Source organism: Protopterus annectens, chromosome 11.part0 (assembly GCF_019279795.1).
Source record: "Protopterus annectens isolate FY-2018-M chromosome 11.part0, PAN1.0, whole genome shotgun sequence".
Taxonomy (NCBI): Eukaryota; Metazoa; Chordata; order Ceratodontiformes; family Protopteridae; genus Protopterus; species Protopterus annectens.
The window spans coordinates 208,653,670-208,672,585 of record NC_056745.1 but is presented as its reverse complement, the minus strand read 5'-3'; the positions used below and the strand labels follow the sequence as shown (position 1 = coordinate 208,672,585).

Genomic DNA, 18,916 nt, shown 5'->3' with positions numbered 1-18,916 from the left:
GAAGTGCATTATAGTGCCCTATGAGAAAACATTCACACAAGCAAATTACTCCATCTGGGAACATATGTAGATAGTAATCTAGCCTTCAACTAACATGTAGCCAAATAGTAAGAAAGTCATTCAAAGTTGTCCAACTTATACGTAAGAGTATGGTACCCAGTCCTAAGGAAGTTATAGTACCACTTTACTTGGCCCTTATCAGATCCATCATTGGTTACAATGCCCCCTTTGGCATGTACCTGACCAGGCATTTGCAACAGTTGGCGCACCCACAGAAGTTCCTCACCAGGAGATTCCAGGATATTAACACACTGTCCTATACAAATTGCTTTAATGTCTTATCTCTATACTCAGTCTCCTACAGGTTACTGAGAAGTGATCTATGCCTGGCACATAAGGCATCTTCTGATTCAGTCCTGATGGATCTTTTGCACATCTGTAAAATGAACAGCACTAGAAACAATAGATCCAAGGATGGTGCAGTGGTTAGTGTTGTCACCTCATAGCAAGAGGTTCTTTGGTTTGATTCTCAGCTGGGGTGCCTTCTGTGCAGAGTCTGCATGTCCTTCCTGTGTTCTCTTGGGTTTCCTCCCACATTCCAAAGACATGCTTCTGGAGTGTTTTTCCCCGGGCTTCTACTGAAATTGGGCTCTGTCCTAGTTGGGCTTTTCCAGTAAACAAATGTTAAAGAAATAAACAATACCTGCAACAAAAATAGAACGTGCTGGTGAGACTGATATGTGTCTCAAGGGATCCCCGCGATAAAGAATAGGCACCACATCCATGTGAAACAGAGTTCATCCCTGATACTAGTCAAACCTAACCTTGACCAGTGAATGAGAAATCATAAATTCAGTCCCAGTCTGGCCCCATGACTCTAATGGACAGAGGCAAAGGCAATCAGTAAGTAAAATATTACATAATACAAGTAATCTCCATGGTATCCCCTAAGTCTCAAACAACCCACTGAACAAGTATAGTAGGTCCAAAAACAAAACAGTGTAAGAAACTTCTCTGTGTGGAAGATTTTCAATCCATATATATCTAGTTAATCACTGTATATTAGGTGTGGGTACAGGTAATACTGAAAAAATCAATACTCACGGAGAGGAAAATGACTATCATATGGCATGTATTTCACCCTTTAATAGTTATATTGAAGATATAAAGAATATTATTAGGAGAAATTGGAATATCTTAAGGGGTGATGACATTATATCTTCTATTGTTGGACAAGAGCCTAGATTTGTCAACAGTGTAGGTTATAACCTTAAGAGGAAATTCGAAAGAAATGTATCCAGTATAAAAGGACAACAGACTGGTACTAGGAAGTGTGGTCATTGCAACCAATGTGGGGCAATTATGGAGGATAATAATTTACAGTTACATAATTATGGCAAAAATGTTATACATTTTTGTCGTGGCAACTGTAATACTAAGAATGTTATATATCTTGCCCTTTGCACATCATGTCCTAGTTTTTATGTAGGACAAACAGGGAGAAGATTTAAGGACAGGATATATGAACATTTGTATGCGATCAGGAAAAGAGATGGAAATAATGCCCTATTTAGACATGTGAGGGATAGTACAGGATGTAGTACCTTTAAGTTTGTAATATTGGAGTTGGTGAATGTGTCAAATCAAGGTGGGAATATTAAGTATACTTTGGGGGAGAAAGAAGTTAGATGGCAGATTTTATTGAATGCCACCTCTCCACCGGGTATTAACGAATACATTTCCATAAAACCTATATTACAGACTAAGGTATGACATATAGTAAGGAGGTAATATACTGACAGGTATTTATTTACATTTGATGTGTCAAATGTATGAGGCATTGCATTTGGTGTTATGTATTAGGTATATTTGTATTTTGAAATTGAACTCACAGACTTTTACTTGCTTGAGGAGACATTGATTTGATTGGTACATTAATTTTTAAAAGGTGTATATAAACGATTGGATACATGTATATGGTGTTCTGAAGAATTCTAAGTTATTTTAGATGAAAGTGCTAAACCAACTGTTTTTTATTATTTTTTTATAGAATAAATAATATTTTATAGTCCTTTTCTCGTTATTTCAACCATCCAGTGGATTCTTGTGAACTCTTGTATTTGAGCTGTTTATTGTTGGACTCGAGATCGTTTGGATTATTACTTAATCACTGTATATTAACCAGATCAGATAATAGTAGTAGAGGCAGTGAACTTATACTTGTCCTAAGTCAAAAAATAATAAAAAATATATAATATGAAATATTATACAGAATTACTAAGTATTCAAAAGTAATCCAAGCAGGGTATGCAGTCTGTTTCCAGCTGAAAATCCTTTATTAAGTACACAGACAAGTGATCCAAGTAAAACAAAAATAAGAGAGTAATAGTTTTCTCACAAGCTTTCTAACTATATATATATATATATATATATATATATATATATATATATATATATATACTTTTTATCCGGCAAAGGAGTGGTTTATTGTGCTGTAAAACAAAGCGTTATTGGTATACATGTTAAATTCACATCCCTTCCCCCATCTGTGTGACATTCAAGCTAGTTCTGCCTTACTTAGTAGCTGTCATAATAACACTTTTATGTACTTTAAATAAAATTAATAATGATGTGATACCTCTTATTTAACCAGATTATTAAGTCTAGATTTTGTCCAAGACAATATACTACATGGCTGGAAATAAACCTTAGACCATTTGGCAATCTAAAAATATATATAAATATATACGTATACACTTTGCATGCAAAAAATTCCATTGTAAAAATCATATTCTATTTCCATAACCTGTTGTTAACAAAGATCACTTTCATCCTTCTAGACTTCTCCAGGTCTGTGTACAAGAACCCTAAAAACTATCTACAAAAATACTATTGTATAATTAGTTAGTATTATTATTACACACCATTTTGAATAAAGTGGAAAAAAGAATAAGAAAGAAAAAAATGTATGATGATGGAAAAATATACACTAAAATTAAATCTGATTTAACATGGCATTTAAAACCATCTGGAAGAATAAAATAAAATTGGTCATGTAAACAATGTGGCAATTTTCTAACTTCCAGTACACTTTTAAGTGAACAGTAGTAGTTTAGTCCATACCCCCCAACAAAGCCCTTAGCCACCTCCAAACTAACATACCCCTCCTAACAGACACCCAAGGTACTTGGGGACACACGTGGATTGGGTTGCACAGCTAGGCTTATAAAGGCCCTGGTGGTCGTTAGCTTAGTATATACCGATTAATCTATGAACCTATGGCTACTACAGATAGAAACAATTCAGTGTACTTAGTTCAAACCCATTATAATTTTTTATTTATCAGTTTTACAAATATCTCTTGTGAAAATGTAGAATGTCACCATTACGAATGTTTGTCTTTCTTTTAAAAAAGATATGTTAATAAATGTTATTTTTACTTGAAACTCTTCTGTTTTCTAAAACTTACAATTGATGTTGGAGTGACATACATAAGGCAAGGATTCTCCATGGCTCCATATGGGAAAGAAGGTGGCAGGACTAGGAGATCATATCTTTCCCATAAATACGGACCTACAAGCGATTCTGCTGTCTTCAACATAGTTTCAGTCTGCAAAAGAGAACAATATCTTAAAATATAATGCAACCAACTACCTACTTTATTAATGTAACTCATAATTATCTGGCTAAGATTAAGCATACACAATTATTATATCAATTAAAAAAGACAGTAGGCAAAAATAAATCAAGGTGTTCAAAATCGCATGTTCAGTTTGATGTGACTAACCTGTGCAAACTCAAACGCTGCTTTTTCTATGGCCTCCTTTTCAGCCCACAGTCTACTCCTTGGACCTATCTCTCTGCAAACAGAAAACAAATGATAGATTAAAAACATATTGAGGGCATTCTCAAACTTGTATAATAAATTAAAGGCAGAATGTTATAAAGTGTCATTGTTGATAACCTTTGCAGAATTATCCAATTCAGACTGTACGTCTTCTCAGCTGTTCTCAAGCCTGCTCTTCTCTAGTTATTATGACGGATCAACAGTACCATATCTGAATTCCTTTCATATAGGATGTTGCAACAGAAGCCTATGAGCACAGCATCACAACTTGAATCTCAAAAGTAATGTAACACTTGTAGAAAAGGTTGCATATCTTACTTTTGCAAATATTAGTTTCATTCAACAGCAGAAAAGAGATGTTAAGAGTTAATAGTCATGGCACCTCTTTACTCTCCGATTACTGTCATGCATATTTCATTCCCATTGTATAAAACTGGAACATAGCAGACTCATATAATATAATAAAAATGAACTCTTGAATGCATGAAAGGAGTAAGAATCAAGAAAAATAATGCAGTCAGACAGGAATGTGCCATTTTATGTTGGCAGTCCAGGTGTGTTTCTGTCTTGCTATGTCCAATTAACTTAAGAATGAATGTATTCCAAACAGAAGGCGCAGTGAACACTTTGCTCCATATCTGTTCTATATGCTGCTGAAACTATATCAGTTTCCTGCAAAACTGTCTATTATGTAGATTGCCTTATTTTAGGTGATGGGTACATTGTTTCTGCAGATAGCAAGATTTCTTAGCCTATGTATAAGCCTATATCGTATAGCAACTATATGTAAATAGCTGGTGTGAAAAATGTTGTTGCCATGCAGTAGTCTACCCAGAACAGATTGATATATAACAATAAATAGTCCATAAATTAGACTGGATGTATTTTGGCCTATTTCACAGAAAGATATATATGAAGTTTTATATAACTGTATTTAGATACATGTAGTAGGACCTCTGGTAGAAAAATGTTGAGTACCTTGTTGAATCATTTTTATTTCGGTTTGGCAGTATTATGAAAACTTGCTAAACAGTTTTTCTTTCAAAAAGTACAAAGTAAAGAATGTTCTGAAACATTCAGTTGTGAATTCATCTCATTAACCTTCTTAATGTGCCAGAATAAACTGATGTCTTTGGTTGCTCTTGAAAAGACATACCCTTTGTTCTCCTAGTGTTCTCTCCTGTCTGTCTGATGAATCTGGGCATCTTGAGACAATTAGAAATTACCTAATGTACACAGACAACCCTCTACTCCTACCACCCAACACTACAACCTGTGAGAGATGCACTTATCTAGCTAAACTGGAGGTAAAGCTCTTTCCAACCAAGACTGAACCTGACAGTCATGAGGAGAAGGTAAACATTTGCACCACACCACACTCATCACATAGTCCCACTAAACCTACACCACCAAAATCCACACATAGAAACACAAAAACATTCGCTGATGCTCTCAGTAATAATCTGTCTAAGCAACAGAGACCTCCAAAGCAGAAACGCAAGCAACCTCCATCCCCCAACACAACCCAAATGACACATAGCCCACTGACTCAGTATGAATCTCAACCACAGCCAATAAGGCAAAACAATGTACCCAACACACTAGTCATAGGTGGCTCTGTAGTCAGGCACACTGATGTCCCACTCACCAGGCTAAACAAGGAGAAGGTTACTGCCAGCTGCCTGTCAGGTGCCAGGATCTACCATATAACCCACTCACTCAGGTCATGCCACAACAAGTACAAATATGACTCTGTCATTGTCCATGTTGGTATGAATGACCTGAGATGCACCTCTCTGGACTACATGAAAAAAGACATGGAAGAGCTCTCCGATCTTGTATCCCAGGCAGGTATGACCCTAGCCCTAAGTAGCATTCTGCCATCGCCCAGAATGATACCGCAGTACAAGGACAAAATTATTGACTTCAACAATTGGCTAAGCTTCTGGTGTCATTCTAAGGGGATCCAGTATCTGTCTGCTTGGGATGACATGGTTGATAGACCACGATGCTTTGCCACAGATGACCTGCACCTGTCTCCCCTGGTATTCCGGATACTGGCTAAGGCTCTTGCCGCCCCTATAGTGCCATTTTTAGGCAAGGTTCAAATGACAAATTCACCACTGTAACAGGAACAGGCAAGCTAAAACTGAGGGTAATGCTACTCAATGCTAGAAGTCTAAATCTCAAAATGCACTCACTCGAGGCACTCCTTAAAATGGAGAACATCGATATCTGTGCAGTGACATAGACCTGGTTCAAGGCTCCAGAGAGCACCCCTGCACTACCAGGCTATAACTCATACCACACTTTTCGGCCATGTAACCTGGACCAAAACACCAAAGGTGGAGGTGTGTCAATATTCATTAAGGCTATCCATACCTCCAGGCTAGTTGCTCAGTGTAATGCATCCGAGGTTATCCAAGTGCAACTAACTGGGCAAAACTGCAATCCAAATTGTAGCTTGCTACAGATCCCCCACCATACCCCAGAATTCCCACTCCTCTTTTCTTGATATACTGGTAAATATTAGGGTTCAACCAAACACCCTAATAATGGGCGACTTCAACTACCCCACCATTAACTGGAAAAACTACTCGTGTACCAACTCCTTAGCTCAACGCTTTATGGAATTCATAAACTCCAATGCCCTGAATCAACTTATCCACACCCCCACCAGGGACAACAATATCCTAGACCTAGTCAATACTAACACGAGCAACTGGTGTTCCACACCTGAAGTCATCCCTTCGTTGGTCCGCTCTGGCCATAAGCTAATCAACTTTGATATCTACATCCTGCCCCCACCCCCCATTAAGGAAACCATGGTAAAAAATTTCTCCAAAGCCAACTTCATGCTTCTTAAGACAGAAGTGGTGAACTTCATTACACCCAAGCAGATGGACAATACAGTTACAACTGCTGAATCCTACACAAATGCACTCTATAAGCACGTACATGAGTGCATGGATCGTGCTATCCCAAAAAGAACCAAAACGCTATCCTCCAAAAAAAGGAAGCCAATCTGGTGGTCCCCTGCCATAAACAAACAGTACAACATAAGGAAGAAACTGTTGCAAAAGAGAGTAAAATCCCATGAGTGGAGGAGCTTCCTGGTCAGCCTCAGTAAGAAGCTGAGATCCTTTATAAGATCCTCCAAAGCTAGCTACAAAAACAAAATCGCCAATAATTCTGGGACAACCACAAAGCATTCTATAGCTATGTCAAGAATCTCAATGGCAACACCCAGATCTGCTCAGAGGTACAGCACAACGGCACGAACATTCCAGAACCAACTGATATTGCCAACATCCTGGCAGATAGGTTCAGTGCTAACTTTACCCCCCCACCACCTAAAGGGCCTATATCTATACAGGAAGAATGCAGAGTGCCTGTAATCACAACTACACAGGTAAAAGCTGAACTCTCTAAAGCCAAAAACTGGACAACATCCCAGGCTGCGTTTTACACGAACTTCAGAACGAACTGGCTCCCCACCTAAGCACCATGTTCAATAATAGCCTCACATCAGGCTTTGTACCCACTAAATGGCACACAGCAACAGTTATCCCACTCCACAAAGGGGGAGCCACCACTGATCCCGGGAACTATCACCCTATTAGCCTGACGAGCCTGGTCTGCAAGGCTATGGAACGTATCATCATGGAACTCATAAACAAAGACATCGGTAACCTCCAAACTCTGGATCCCACCCAGTTTGGGTTTGTGAAAGGCAGATTATGCCTCCTGAACCTGATCAACTTCTTTGAGGCAGTCACTAAAGCCGTAGATGAGGGTAAGGTGGTTCACACAGCCTATCTTGACCTCGCCAAGGCTTTCGACACCATCCCTCATTCTGGAATTATAGCTAAACACACTAAACTAGGTATAAATCCCTACATCACAAGATGGGTTGCCAACTGGCTCACTGACAGAACCCACACTGTAAAAGTTGCAGACTCCAAATCTGGCCTCAAACCAGTGACAAGTGGAGTACCACAGGGTTCAGTCCGGGGACCTCTTCTGTTTGGTATCTACTTCTCTGAAGTACAGGCTAATACAGAAGGCCTCTGGCTAATGAAGTTCACAGATGACTGCAAACTAGGAGCTATAGTCAAGTCTCCAAATGTTGTGGACATCCTACAGAAGGGCTTCGCTGAGACAGATGCCTGGTGTCAGAGCCATGGCTTCAAGCTCAATGCCAAAAAGTGCTGTGTCATCCCCTTTGGCAAAAACTCTGTACCCATGAACTACCACACAGGCAGCAATCTACTTAACACTGAATGTGTGAGACGAGACCTTGGGACCCAGGTGGACAGTAGTCTCTCCTTTGATAGTCACATCACCACAGTAGTCAGGAAGTCCTTCTACGTGGCACACCTCATCATAAAAGGGTTCTCATCCAGGAAAAAAGAGGTCATTGTTCCCTTCTCCACGACACTCATTAGACCCATTATAGAGTACAATGCCCCTTTTGGAATGTATCTCACAAGACATCTGCAGCAGCTGGAAAGGCCACAGAAGTACCTTACAAAGAGGATTACTGGCCTCAAAACAAATGCCCTACATTGACCATCTCAAAAAACTCCAGCTTTACTCCGTAGCATACCGCCTACTCCGAGGTGATCTCTGCCTAGCATATAAAGCTATGTCAAACCCAGAGCTGTTGGACATGCTATACCTTAAGAAATCCCAATCCCTCCAAGCTGCACACTCTAGGGACCTAAACCTTGTCACCACAATAAACAGGACATGCTGGAGGGATAGATTCCTGTCCCAGAGACTTCCCATACTCTGGAACAGGCTACCCTTCTATGTCAAGCAAAGTTCTTCATTAGCACTCTTCAAGAAAAATCTTGATGAGTGGATGGGAAATAGGAAATACACCCCGGGGATCACTTCTGTGTCTCTGCTCAACAGTGGCACAGGAAAATAACTTTCTTGGGTGGCGTAAGCCAAGGGACCTTGTTGGCTAGGCTTACGTAGGCCCTTGGGCCAATAGCCTAGTACCTACCTATGAACCTATGAACCTTGAGTCCTCTGTGCTTTTAAAATGGGGAATCTGGGGATTTTATAGACAAAACCTAGTTATAACCCCATACTCCACAAACAACTGTCAATCTGTCTGTGATAGTATGGGCCAGATTCCAACAGAGTTGCTCTCGATGTAAGTCTACCCTGATTTTAAAAGAGCTGCTCTCAGTGTAAGTGACTTACTTCAGTGTAAGGCCTATCTATAAACAGCCTTCTTTCAGTTTAAGTGGTCACTTAACACTGAGAGCAAGTCTTTTGGAATCAGGACCTAAATTCTCAGAATTTATAAACAGCAAAGTCATTTCTCACAATGTCCTTAAATCATTGATGCTATTCAAAACAGTCTGAGTCTTAAACTGAAATTTATAATTCATGCTGCATGGAGTCTGTGATGTTATGATGTGGTGCTATCTGTACCAAGGATTATAGGGCAGTACATGTGAACATATGCCAGTATAACTAGCTGGAGTTTGTAAAAGTATTTTGTTATTTGACTATCACACTGACTTGTACAGTTGTTTGAGTAGTTAAAAATATATTTGTAAAGTTACTTGTGTTAACAATGCAGCAACAGTAGGTCCTGCGGTACAGAAAGAATGTCTGCATGTATATTAGGTTTTATTGTTGTAACTGATCAAATGTGTATATTTTATCAGAGAACCCTGGAGGGGTGGAAAGCTCGAAATTGTGTTATAGCTTTCAGATGCTGCTACAGATCTTAGCAAAACTCTGTGTGTGTATTGTACCAGAGTGAGGTGACCAGAGGTGATGTCATCCTCTAACCAGCATCTAGTTTCTTTGGAACCCTCACAGCAGTAGTTTAGAATCTGACAGGAAAGATTTCTGTCAGGATATATATCTCACACATCCACACAGACAAAGAGAGACATCATCTGGCTTTTGCTGTGATAAGATACTCAGCACACATCAGCTTGCCTTGCTTTAGTAAGTAGTCAGGGAACTGTAATTCCTTAGTTAGTCAAGGACATTTAGTGAGAATAGTTCAGTATTGTTTTCTGCATCCATGAGAAACTATCCAGCTATATTACTTTTTTTATTTCTCTGTGGTTGAAATTCTGTTTATTGTAGTCAGTTTTCTCCTGTTTTCTGTTTTATTATTTATTATTAAATATTTAATACTGTTTATTGTGGCTAGTCCTGTTGAGAATACTTTTTATATCAAAAGTACAAAACACAAATCCAAAAGCAGCTGGTGATGAAGCTCTCCCAAAATAAAAGCAAAAGGCAGTAACAAAAGTCCAAACTGGGAGTAAACAAACATGGCTCTCTTGATATTAAATAAAAGACAAAACTTTTATTCAGGTACAAACTAGTGAGCTCTTTCATACCTCCTGGCACTTCTTCAGACAATACAAACACTGCAAAAATCTCAATAAAAAGGAGTTGCCTCACCCACATTATTTCACAGCAACCAACCATATATCTGTAGCAATTAAAATTCACCTGCTGGCAATAATCAACAAATGTAATGTGAAGTCAAATACTTCACATATCAACTAGCTTAGGAAATCCTTACACGCAAAACAGTAAGTCTGAAATTATACATAAAAAAAAGAAATAAAATAAAATAAAAGCATTAATTCTCACTTTCACTACTATCAACAACTATATAACCATACAGAGAAGTGACGTCAGCAAACTTCAGTCATAAAATTTTTTACTTTCTCACATATAAAACTACTGACATCAACCTTCTCAGAGTTGTATTACTAGAGTATACCGAAAGATGGCAGTCATATACTCCATACAGAAATGTATTCCAAAATTCCTAAGGCAAACACCTAACACTGACATATCAGGCTAAAATTCAAAAAACAGTAAGCATTACATTTCCTATCCTTTAAAAAAACTAGGGGCACATCTATCAGTAAATAATACTGGCAGTACATCACAAAAAACCTTAAATACTATAAGAGAAATAGTTGGATATACCCTAGTAGTAGCATTCTTAATATTTCAATGGCCTCTCAGCTAAGTAAGGTTTCAGGGGCACTAGTTTATTCAGGCCATATCCTCTATCTGCCTGCAATCTAATTATCTATCTAACCTCACATTTCTCCGTGTAGTTCTTATAATTTCCTAATCTAGCCCCTCTAGTGGTCATTTCAACAGCTATAAACCTAAACTTATGTCTGGTGCCATATTCAAGTATATGCATAGGTAGGGCATTCCCTTCATCTTCTTTATTGATCGCATAAATATGCTCTCTAACCCTTTCTCTGAGTGTCCTATTGGTTTTGTCAATATAAAAACATGGGCACTCTATACATCTGGCTAAGTAGACTATGTTCCTAGATCTACAGTCTGCATAGTGATTAAACACAAACACCCTCCCTGTAGTTGGATGCATAAACTTATTATCATTCAACATATATGAGCAGAAGTTAGAGCTTCTACATCCAAAAGTACCCTTCCTTAATGATTCTATTCCTTTCTTCGTGTTATTCTCATAGCAGAGTAATCTCTTAAGAGACTTGTTATTTTTATAAGAATAACTCGGTTTAGTACCCACTATCTTCTTTATCTTCTTATTAACTAATAGAATCTCCCAGATCCTTTTAATAATCTCACCAACTGCTCTGTTTGTGGAAAAGGGTATAACAACTCTACCGGTATTATCTGCCCTTTTAGAAATATGATCATTTTCCTTTCTTCTTTCAATATAGGATCTATCTTTCTGTTTCCCATCTATAAACATAGCATCATTCAATTTCCCATATTCACTCTTCTTATAACCCCTTTGACATAAATGTCCTTTTAGAGTGCTAAGTGCTTTCTCACAGTTAGTGCCCATACTAGTTACTCTAGATACTCGCAACCCCTGTCCTTGTATAATGTTGTTATATATATGAGGGGGCTGCATACTAGTACGGAGTAGAAGATTATTTCTTCTGCATTCTTTCCTAAAAATGTCAGAACGTAGCCTATTACCTACCTTAAACACTGTTACATCAAGGAAATCAATCTTATCTCTACTCCATTTGCCCACAAACTTAAGAAACTCAGTGGAATGGTTGGCATACTCTATAAATTTGATCAAACTCTGTTCAGTTCCTGTTCATACAAAAAGGACATCATCTACGAATCTTTTGTAAAAGGGAATGGATTGCTTCCTGCTTTCTATGCCCAAGATGTAAGTCTTTTCCGACTGCGCCATCACGATGCTAGCGTAAGAGTTGGTGCAGGGTGTAGCCATTGCCACTCCCTTTTTTTGTAGGTAATATCTTTGTTCAAAAAGAAAAACATTATTGTTCAGGGATAACTCTAATAAAAAAACATATCATCAAAGCTCTTCCACTCTATTCCTGCTTCATTAAGAAATGACCTACATATTCAACTCCTTCTCCATTGGGTATAGGCGTGAATAGTGAGGCCACATCTAAAGTGACCAAAAAATGTTCCTGATCATAACCACCTGATGCAGTAAATTCAGCTAATGTCACCAAAAAACTCTTTGGTATCTTTTAAAACAGTTGATGTAACATCCACTAGAGGTCTTAAGGCTTTTTCCAAAAAAATGGATATAGCCTCAGTAATCCACCCCCTCCCCGAAACTATCGGTCTTAGGGGTGGCCTGACAGGATCATTGTGAATTTTTGGCAGCCCCCTAAAAGAGGGGACGACTGGCATCTCAATGAGAAAATAATTATATAAATCTTGAGTGATCACCCTACGCATGAGAAAATCATAAAGATCCATCTGTAGCTTCTTAATTTATCAAGCTGTTCAGCTGTGATATACTGATATGTATCACCTTCGCTAAGTAAATCATTTATTCCCATTCTATATTGCTCACTGTCCATGATCACAGTTGCACCCCCCCCTTGTCGGCTGGGCATATCACTATTGCTTTATTATCCTGCAATTTCCTCAGGGCCTCATGTTCGACTTTTGTAATATTATAATGACTATGACCTCTATTAGCATCATTCATCAGTTTTAACAAATCACTTTCACATGCCCTATCAAAGACTGTTAATAATGCATGCATCGAAGGAGTAAACGTGGATGGCTTTTTAAACACATTTACATCATTACATTCAATGTTCCCAAACAACAGTTTAAGCATGACATTTTTACTGAACATTTTCATATCAATGACAAAATCGGTGCTATCAGTGTGTAATGATGGCACAAAGGACCAACCCTTTTGTAACAAAGTCATTTCAGATGGTGATAGAACATAATTAGATATATTATGCACTAGCCCCTCTTCATGAAATGCCAACGCTTCTTCATCTGCACTCATATCTCTCCTTGGTCCTCCGAAAATTTCCTTCTCTTCCTGGAATGGTATTGTTGGTTTGGTGATGCTTTCGTTTCTCTGAAAGACAGCGGAAACTTTAAAAAACTATTGGTTTCCAAGTTATTCTCTATCTCTCGTATCTTTCTCCGAACATCTTGTGCTTGAATCACTGGCCCTTCGCCTACAGTAGTTTTCACTTAAACATCTATTGGTCCCTCCTTCGACACCTCCTCTGGGTGGTTACCACTTGTAGATGGTATTGGATTTGTTTTTTGTACCAGTCCCTCAAGCTCTTTCCTGGACTTTGCTCCTCCTCTTGTTTGTTGATTTGTGGTGGATGGCTCATTCGAGCTCCCTTTAGTTGCTGGTCTCCTCAGCCATGAAAAGACCTCCCCTCTCTCAAAGTCCCACAGATCTCATTCCAACTTTTTCATTTTATGCATCTGTTCTTTCTGTTCAAATAGCAGCACATTTCTATTTAAATTACTCTCAAATGCTTCATACCTCTTAGCGTCTGAGAGTTCATGTAGTTGTTGCTGCAAACCAAGAATATGGGCCATTAACTCCTTCTCAGCTATAACGTACTGTTCCACTAAGAGACGCATATAACTTGTACTAGTTTCCACATGTAACCACTGCAACTTTACTAATAAATCTGGATAGAAATATCCATGTGTGGGCATTTTCAAAATGTTGAGTCCCCTAGGGACTATTTTGAAGCAGATACATGCCTTCAAATGTTGGCATTGCCATTGTATTTGCTTCAATTTAAAAATATTAGTCTCTATTTCACGACTTAATTTCATGATATTTTGAATATTAACCACATCAGGTTTGTTATCATTGTCTTTACTCAGATTATCTAGCTTAAAAGCTTGTAATGGATTATTCTCAGAAAGTAACAGTCTTTTCAATCCATGAGATCTACCTTGTGCAAAGTTCCTTTTAGGTTCGTATTCCAAGTTTATCTCAGCCCTTGGGGGCCTCAAGCTCAATGCCAAAAAGTGCTGTGTGTCATCCCCTTTGGTAAAAACTCTGTACCCATGAACTACCACATAGGCAGCAATCTACTTAACACCGAATGTGTAAAAAGAGACCTTAGGACCCAGGTGGACAGTAGTCTCTCCTTTGATTGTCACATCCCCACAGTAGTCAGGAAGTCCCTCTACGTGGCACACCTCATCATAAAAGGGTTCTCATCCATGAAAAAAGAGGTCATTGTTCCCCTCTCCTCGACACTCATTGGACCCATTATAGAGTACAATGCCCCTTTTGGAATGTATCTCACAAGATATCTGCAGCAGCTGGAAAGGCCACAGAAGTACCTCACAAAGAGGATTACTGGCCTCAAACAAATGCCCTACATTGACCATCTCAAAAAACTCCAGCTTTACTCCGTAGCATATCGCCTATTCCGAGATGATCTCTGCCTAACACATAAAGCTATGTCAAACCTAGAGCTGTTGGACATGCTACACCTTAAGAAATCCCAATCCCTCCGAGCTGCACACTCTAGGGACCTAAACCTTGTCACCACAATAAACAGGACATGCTGGAGGGATAGATTCCTATCCCAGAGACTTCCCATACTCTGGAACAGGCTACCCTTCTATGTCAAGCAAAGTTCGTCATTAGCACTCTTCAAGAAAAATCTTGATGTGTGGATGGGAAATAGGAAATACACCCTGGGGATCACTTCTGTGTCTCTGCTCAACAGTGGCACAGGAAAATAACTTTCTTGGGTGGCGTAAGCCAGGCGACCTTGTTGGCTAGGCTTACATAGGCCTTTGGGCCAATAGCCTAGTACCTACCTATGAACCTATGAACCTTGAGTCCTCTGTGCTTTTAAAATGGGGAATCTGGGGATTTTTATAGACAAAACCTAGTTATAAACCCATACTCCACAAACAACTGTTAATCTGTCTGTGATAGTATGGGCCAGATTCCAACAGAGTTGCTCTCAATGTAAGTCTGCCCTGATTTTAAAAGAGCTGCTCTCAGTGTAAGTGACTTACTTCAGTGTAAGGCCTATCTATAAACAGCCTTCTTTCAGTTTAAGTGGTCACAACACTGAGAGCAAGTCTTTTGGAATCAGGACCTAAATTCTCAGAATTTATAAACAGCAAAGTCATTTTTCACAATGTCTGTAAATCATTGATGCTATTCAAAACAGTCCGAGTCTTAAACTGAAATTTATAATCCATGCTACATGGAGTTTGTGATGTTATGATGTGGTGCCATCTGTACCAAGGATTGTAGGGCAGTACATGTGCACATATGCCAGTATAACTAGCTGGAGTTTGTAAAAGTATTTTGTTATTTGACTATCGCACTGACTTGTACAGTTGTTTGAGTAGTTAAAAATATATTTGTAAAGTCACTTGTGTTAACAATGCAGCAACAGTAGGTCCTGCGGTACAGAAAGAATGTCTGCATGTATATTAGGTTTTATGGTTGTAACTGATCAAATGTGTATATTTTATCAGAGAACCCGGGAGAGGTGGAAAGCTCGAAATTGTGTTATAGCTTTCAGATGCTGCTACAGATCTTAGCAAAACTCTCTGTGTGTATTGTACCAGAGTGAGGTGACCAGAAGTGATGTCATCCTCTAACCAGCATCTGGTTTCTTTGGAACCCTCACAGCAGTAGTTTAGAATCTGACAGGAAAGATTTCTGTCAGGATATATAATTCACACATCCACACAGACAAAGAGAGACGTCATCTGGCTTTTGCTGTGATAAGATACTCAGCACACATCAGCTTGCCTTGCTTTAGTAAGTAGTCAGGGAACTGTAATTTCCTTAGTTAGTCAAGGACATTTAGTGAGAATAGTTTAGCATTGTTTTCTGCATCCATGAGAAACTATCCAGCTATATTACTTTTTTATTTCTCTGTGGTTGCTTTTATTTTATTTTATTTCATTTTATTTTTTATGTGTAATTTCAGACTTCCTGTTTTGCATGTAAGGATTTCCTAAGCTAGTTTGTATGTGAAGTATTTGACTTCACATTACATTTGTTGATTATTGCCAGCAGGTGAATTTTAATTGCTGCAGATATATGGTTGGTTGCTGTGAAATAATGTGGGTGAGGCAACCCCTTTTTATTGAGATTTTTGCAGTGTTTGTATTGTCTGAAGAAGTGCCAGGAGGCATGAAAGCACTCACTAGTTTGTACCTGAATAAAAGTTTTGTCTTATTTAATATCAAGAGAGCTGTGTTTGTTTATTCCCAGTTTGGACTTTTTTTTAATACTTTTTATATCTCAAGAGTAATTATGCTTGTTTTAGTGACACTGTGGTCACTCCTGAAAGCCTTGCTGCTTTGGTTATACTCTACCATTTGTGTTAGTATTAACTTTTCACATTATAATTGGGTACCCTTTGTAAGAGCCTTAGGGTGACTGACTGGTGGCACCATGATTACCTCAGAGTCTGGGCAGAAAGGGGTACAGCTAGTAAATCTGTGCCAGCTTTTTCCTAGTGTGCATATTTGTGTGTGAAACTCAAACACCCAAGTGTGTTTGTCAGCTACTGGGAACAAAGCTAACTCAAAGTGGTCAGTGTACAGATTTCTGTGGGTCTGGAGAGAGAAACAGAGCCCAGTCCTGGAGTCTGGAGTATGCTCCCTGTGTGCTCTTAAGGGAAATTGTGCTTGGTGCATTGAGCTGCATCTGAAAATAATTAATCCATCTCTGCTCTTAGTGACTGTCCCTCACCGGAGTCAGTGGTGAGAGTTAAGTCACCTTGATTTCTGGCCCACAGTAGGGACCCATCACAGAGTCTGGCATATATTTTCATGTAAAAGTTTGCAAGCAGTTTTCAATATCTAAGTAAGCAAAATAACTAGGCCAGCACTGTGTACTTTATTTTATTCTTATAATTGTTACCAGTTATGCAATGCTCTGTATTTCCTTTTATAGTGTTTGTTTTGTAAATATTTGCAAAAAAAATTAAAAAGATGACATTCTCCATAATGTGGTATATAATTAGTTTGTAATATTTATGTAGTCATATAGATTAACTATCACATATCATTTCTAGTTTTGTGTGTCCTTATGTAAGCTTTCAAATAATACCACTCATTCGCTTCTGAATATTAACTCACATTTGTAAACATCACATAATACTCCAGTGAGCTATATGAACATGGTCTAATATCACCACTTCTCTGCATCTTGCATATATCCTTGTGGTGTACTTGTAATTCTCATTTATTTTTTTACCTCAAAAACATTATTATTCTGTTTATTGACTTTCACAGGTTCTGCTACCCATCTTTCAGGCTTCTTTTTCAGGTGGACCATGGATTATGTTCCAGTCTCCTCGGTTCTTCCTTCCCCAGCCATAAGAAGAAATTAGTTTTGAATCTTTTGCTGGCTGCTTCTCCACCTTAGCTGCTAATGGGTGACTCTGCTGTGGCCAGACTTGCTTCCTTAGACAGCTCATCATTGTCTTCTGGTCCATCTGGTGTAACTCCTTGGGAAACCACTAAAGACTAGCTAGAAGATCGACATGTCTTCTGCAGCTGTTGGGTTGTCCTGTACAGGTAAGCGAGAACCACTTTTGTTGGTTCACAAGGAGCAGGTAAAGGTTTACTGTATAACTGAGCTAGAATGCTTTATCCCTGGGTTAGTGACTCCTCCATGAACTTGTTTTTTTTTTCCAGGTAGTCTCCCAGAGAAACAAAATAAAAAAAATAAGACTGTTACATCTACTGTTTCTATTACTACAGACAGGGAGGACTTGTTGGGATTTACTTAGAAATTTATTTCAGCATTTAATATTTCTTATCCTGTTTCTTCACTTCTTCTAATAGAAAAAGAAAAACATTTCCCTCTTGTTTTGGCATTGATTCTCAGACAGAAGAACAGGGAAGGGAGGGGGAGTGTTTTGCTTCACTGATTTCTCCTCCAGCTGAAAATTCTGATTCTGAAGAAAGTGTTACTTCAGATTTCCATCCAGAAGGGATATATTTTTCTGAGACGTCACCTTAGATAAAAGAGGCATTTCAGTGGGAATAAAATGAAATCCGTATTTCTAAGCAAAAGTATTCTTATGATTTATGATAATTGGATATTCTACAGCCTGCAAAAGAGCCTTCTGTTTTATCATACTTAGGGGATGTTTTCATAACAACTTGCAGCATGCCTTAGAGTTGAGCTGCTGCTCCCAAAAAGTTGATGGGTTATACAAAGTACCTTAGACTCATTAGTACCTGTTTTCTAATCCTAAATTAGACCCAACAGTTATTTTCTTATCTAAACTGTCTACTGATAAGCAGATTGCTAATGCTAACCACATTCCCTCTGACAAAGATGGGACAGCTTTTTATAGATTCAGGAAGAAAGTTTATTCTTCTGTTACTTTAACTTTCAGAATTTTGAGCTGTCAGGCAAACATGTTCATTTGTTTACTGGTTTTCTTCAGTGGCGGATGGTGACTTCAAATTGAACGGGGGGTGCAGGAGACAGCTGAATGGTTGGGGCCAATGGGAAGGGATGTGACCAACTAAAAAGGGGTGGAGCTATGCTCAAAACCACAACAACTGGAACTTTAATTAAATATGCTGCCCTGGGTGCCAAACCATCATTACGAGACTCCAATCAAGACAAAATGAAGTGTAACAGAAAAAAATATTTCAGTGCATTGGCTACATGACAACTTATCTAGATGGAAACACAAAGGTTTTGAGGCATGAAAAAATAAATTACTTTTTAAATACATTACTGGAATGCCAGTCAAAAGCAGTTCTAATTATAATTTATAT

The 18,916-nt window shown here is 38.5% G+C and overlaps 1 protein-coding gene across 1 annotated transcript in view; it reads right to left on the bottom strand.

Moving 5' to 3' along the window:
• Positions 1-18,916, bottom strand: part of LOC122814922 (leukotriene A-4 hydrolase-like) — a 334,501-nt gene that overhangs the window by 180,219 nt on the left and 135,366 nt on the right. The window contains exons 7-8 of the mRNA XM_044087186.1: positions 3,788-3,860; positions 3,470-3,610 (exon numbers count right to left, since the gene is read on the bottom strand). Of these exons, the coding sequence (XP_043943121.1) occupies positions 3,470-3,610; positions 3,788-3,860 (214 nt within the window). The remainder of the gene's footprint in view (positions 1-3,469; positions 3,611-3,787; positions 3,861-18,916) is intronic.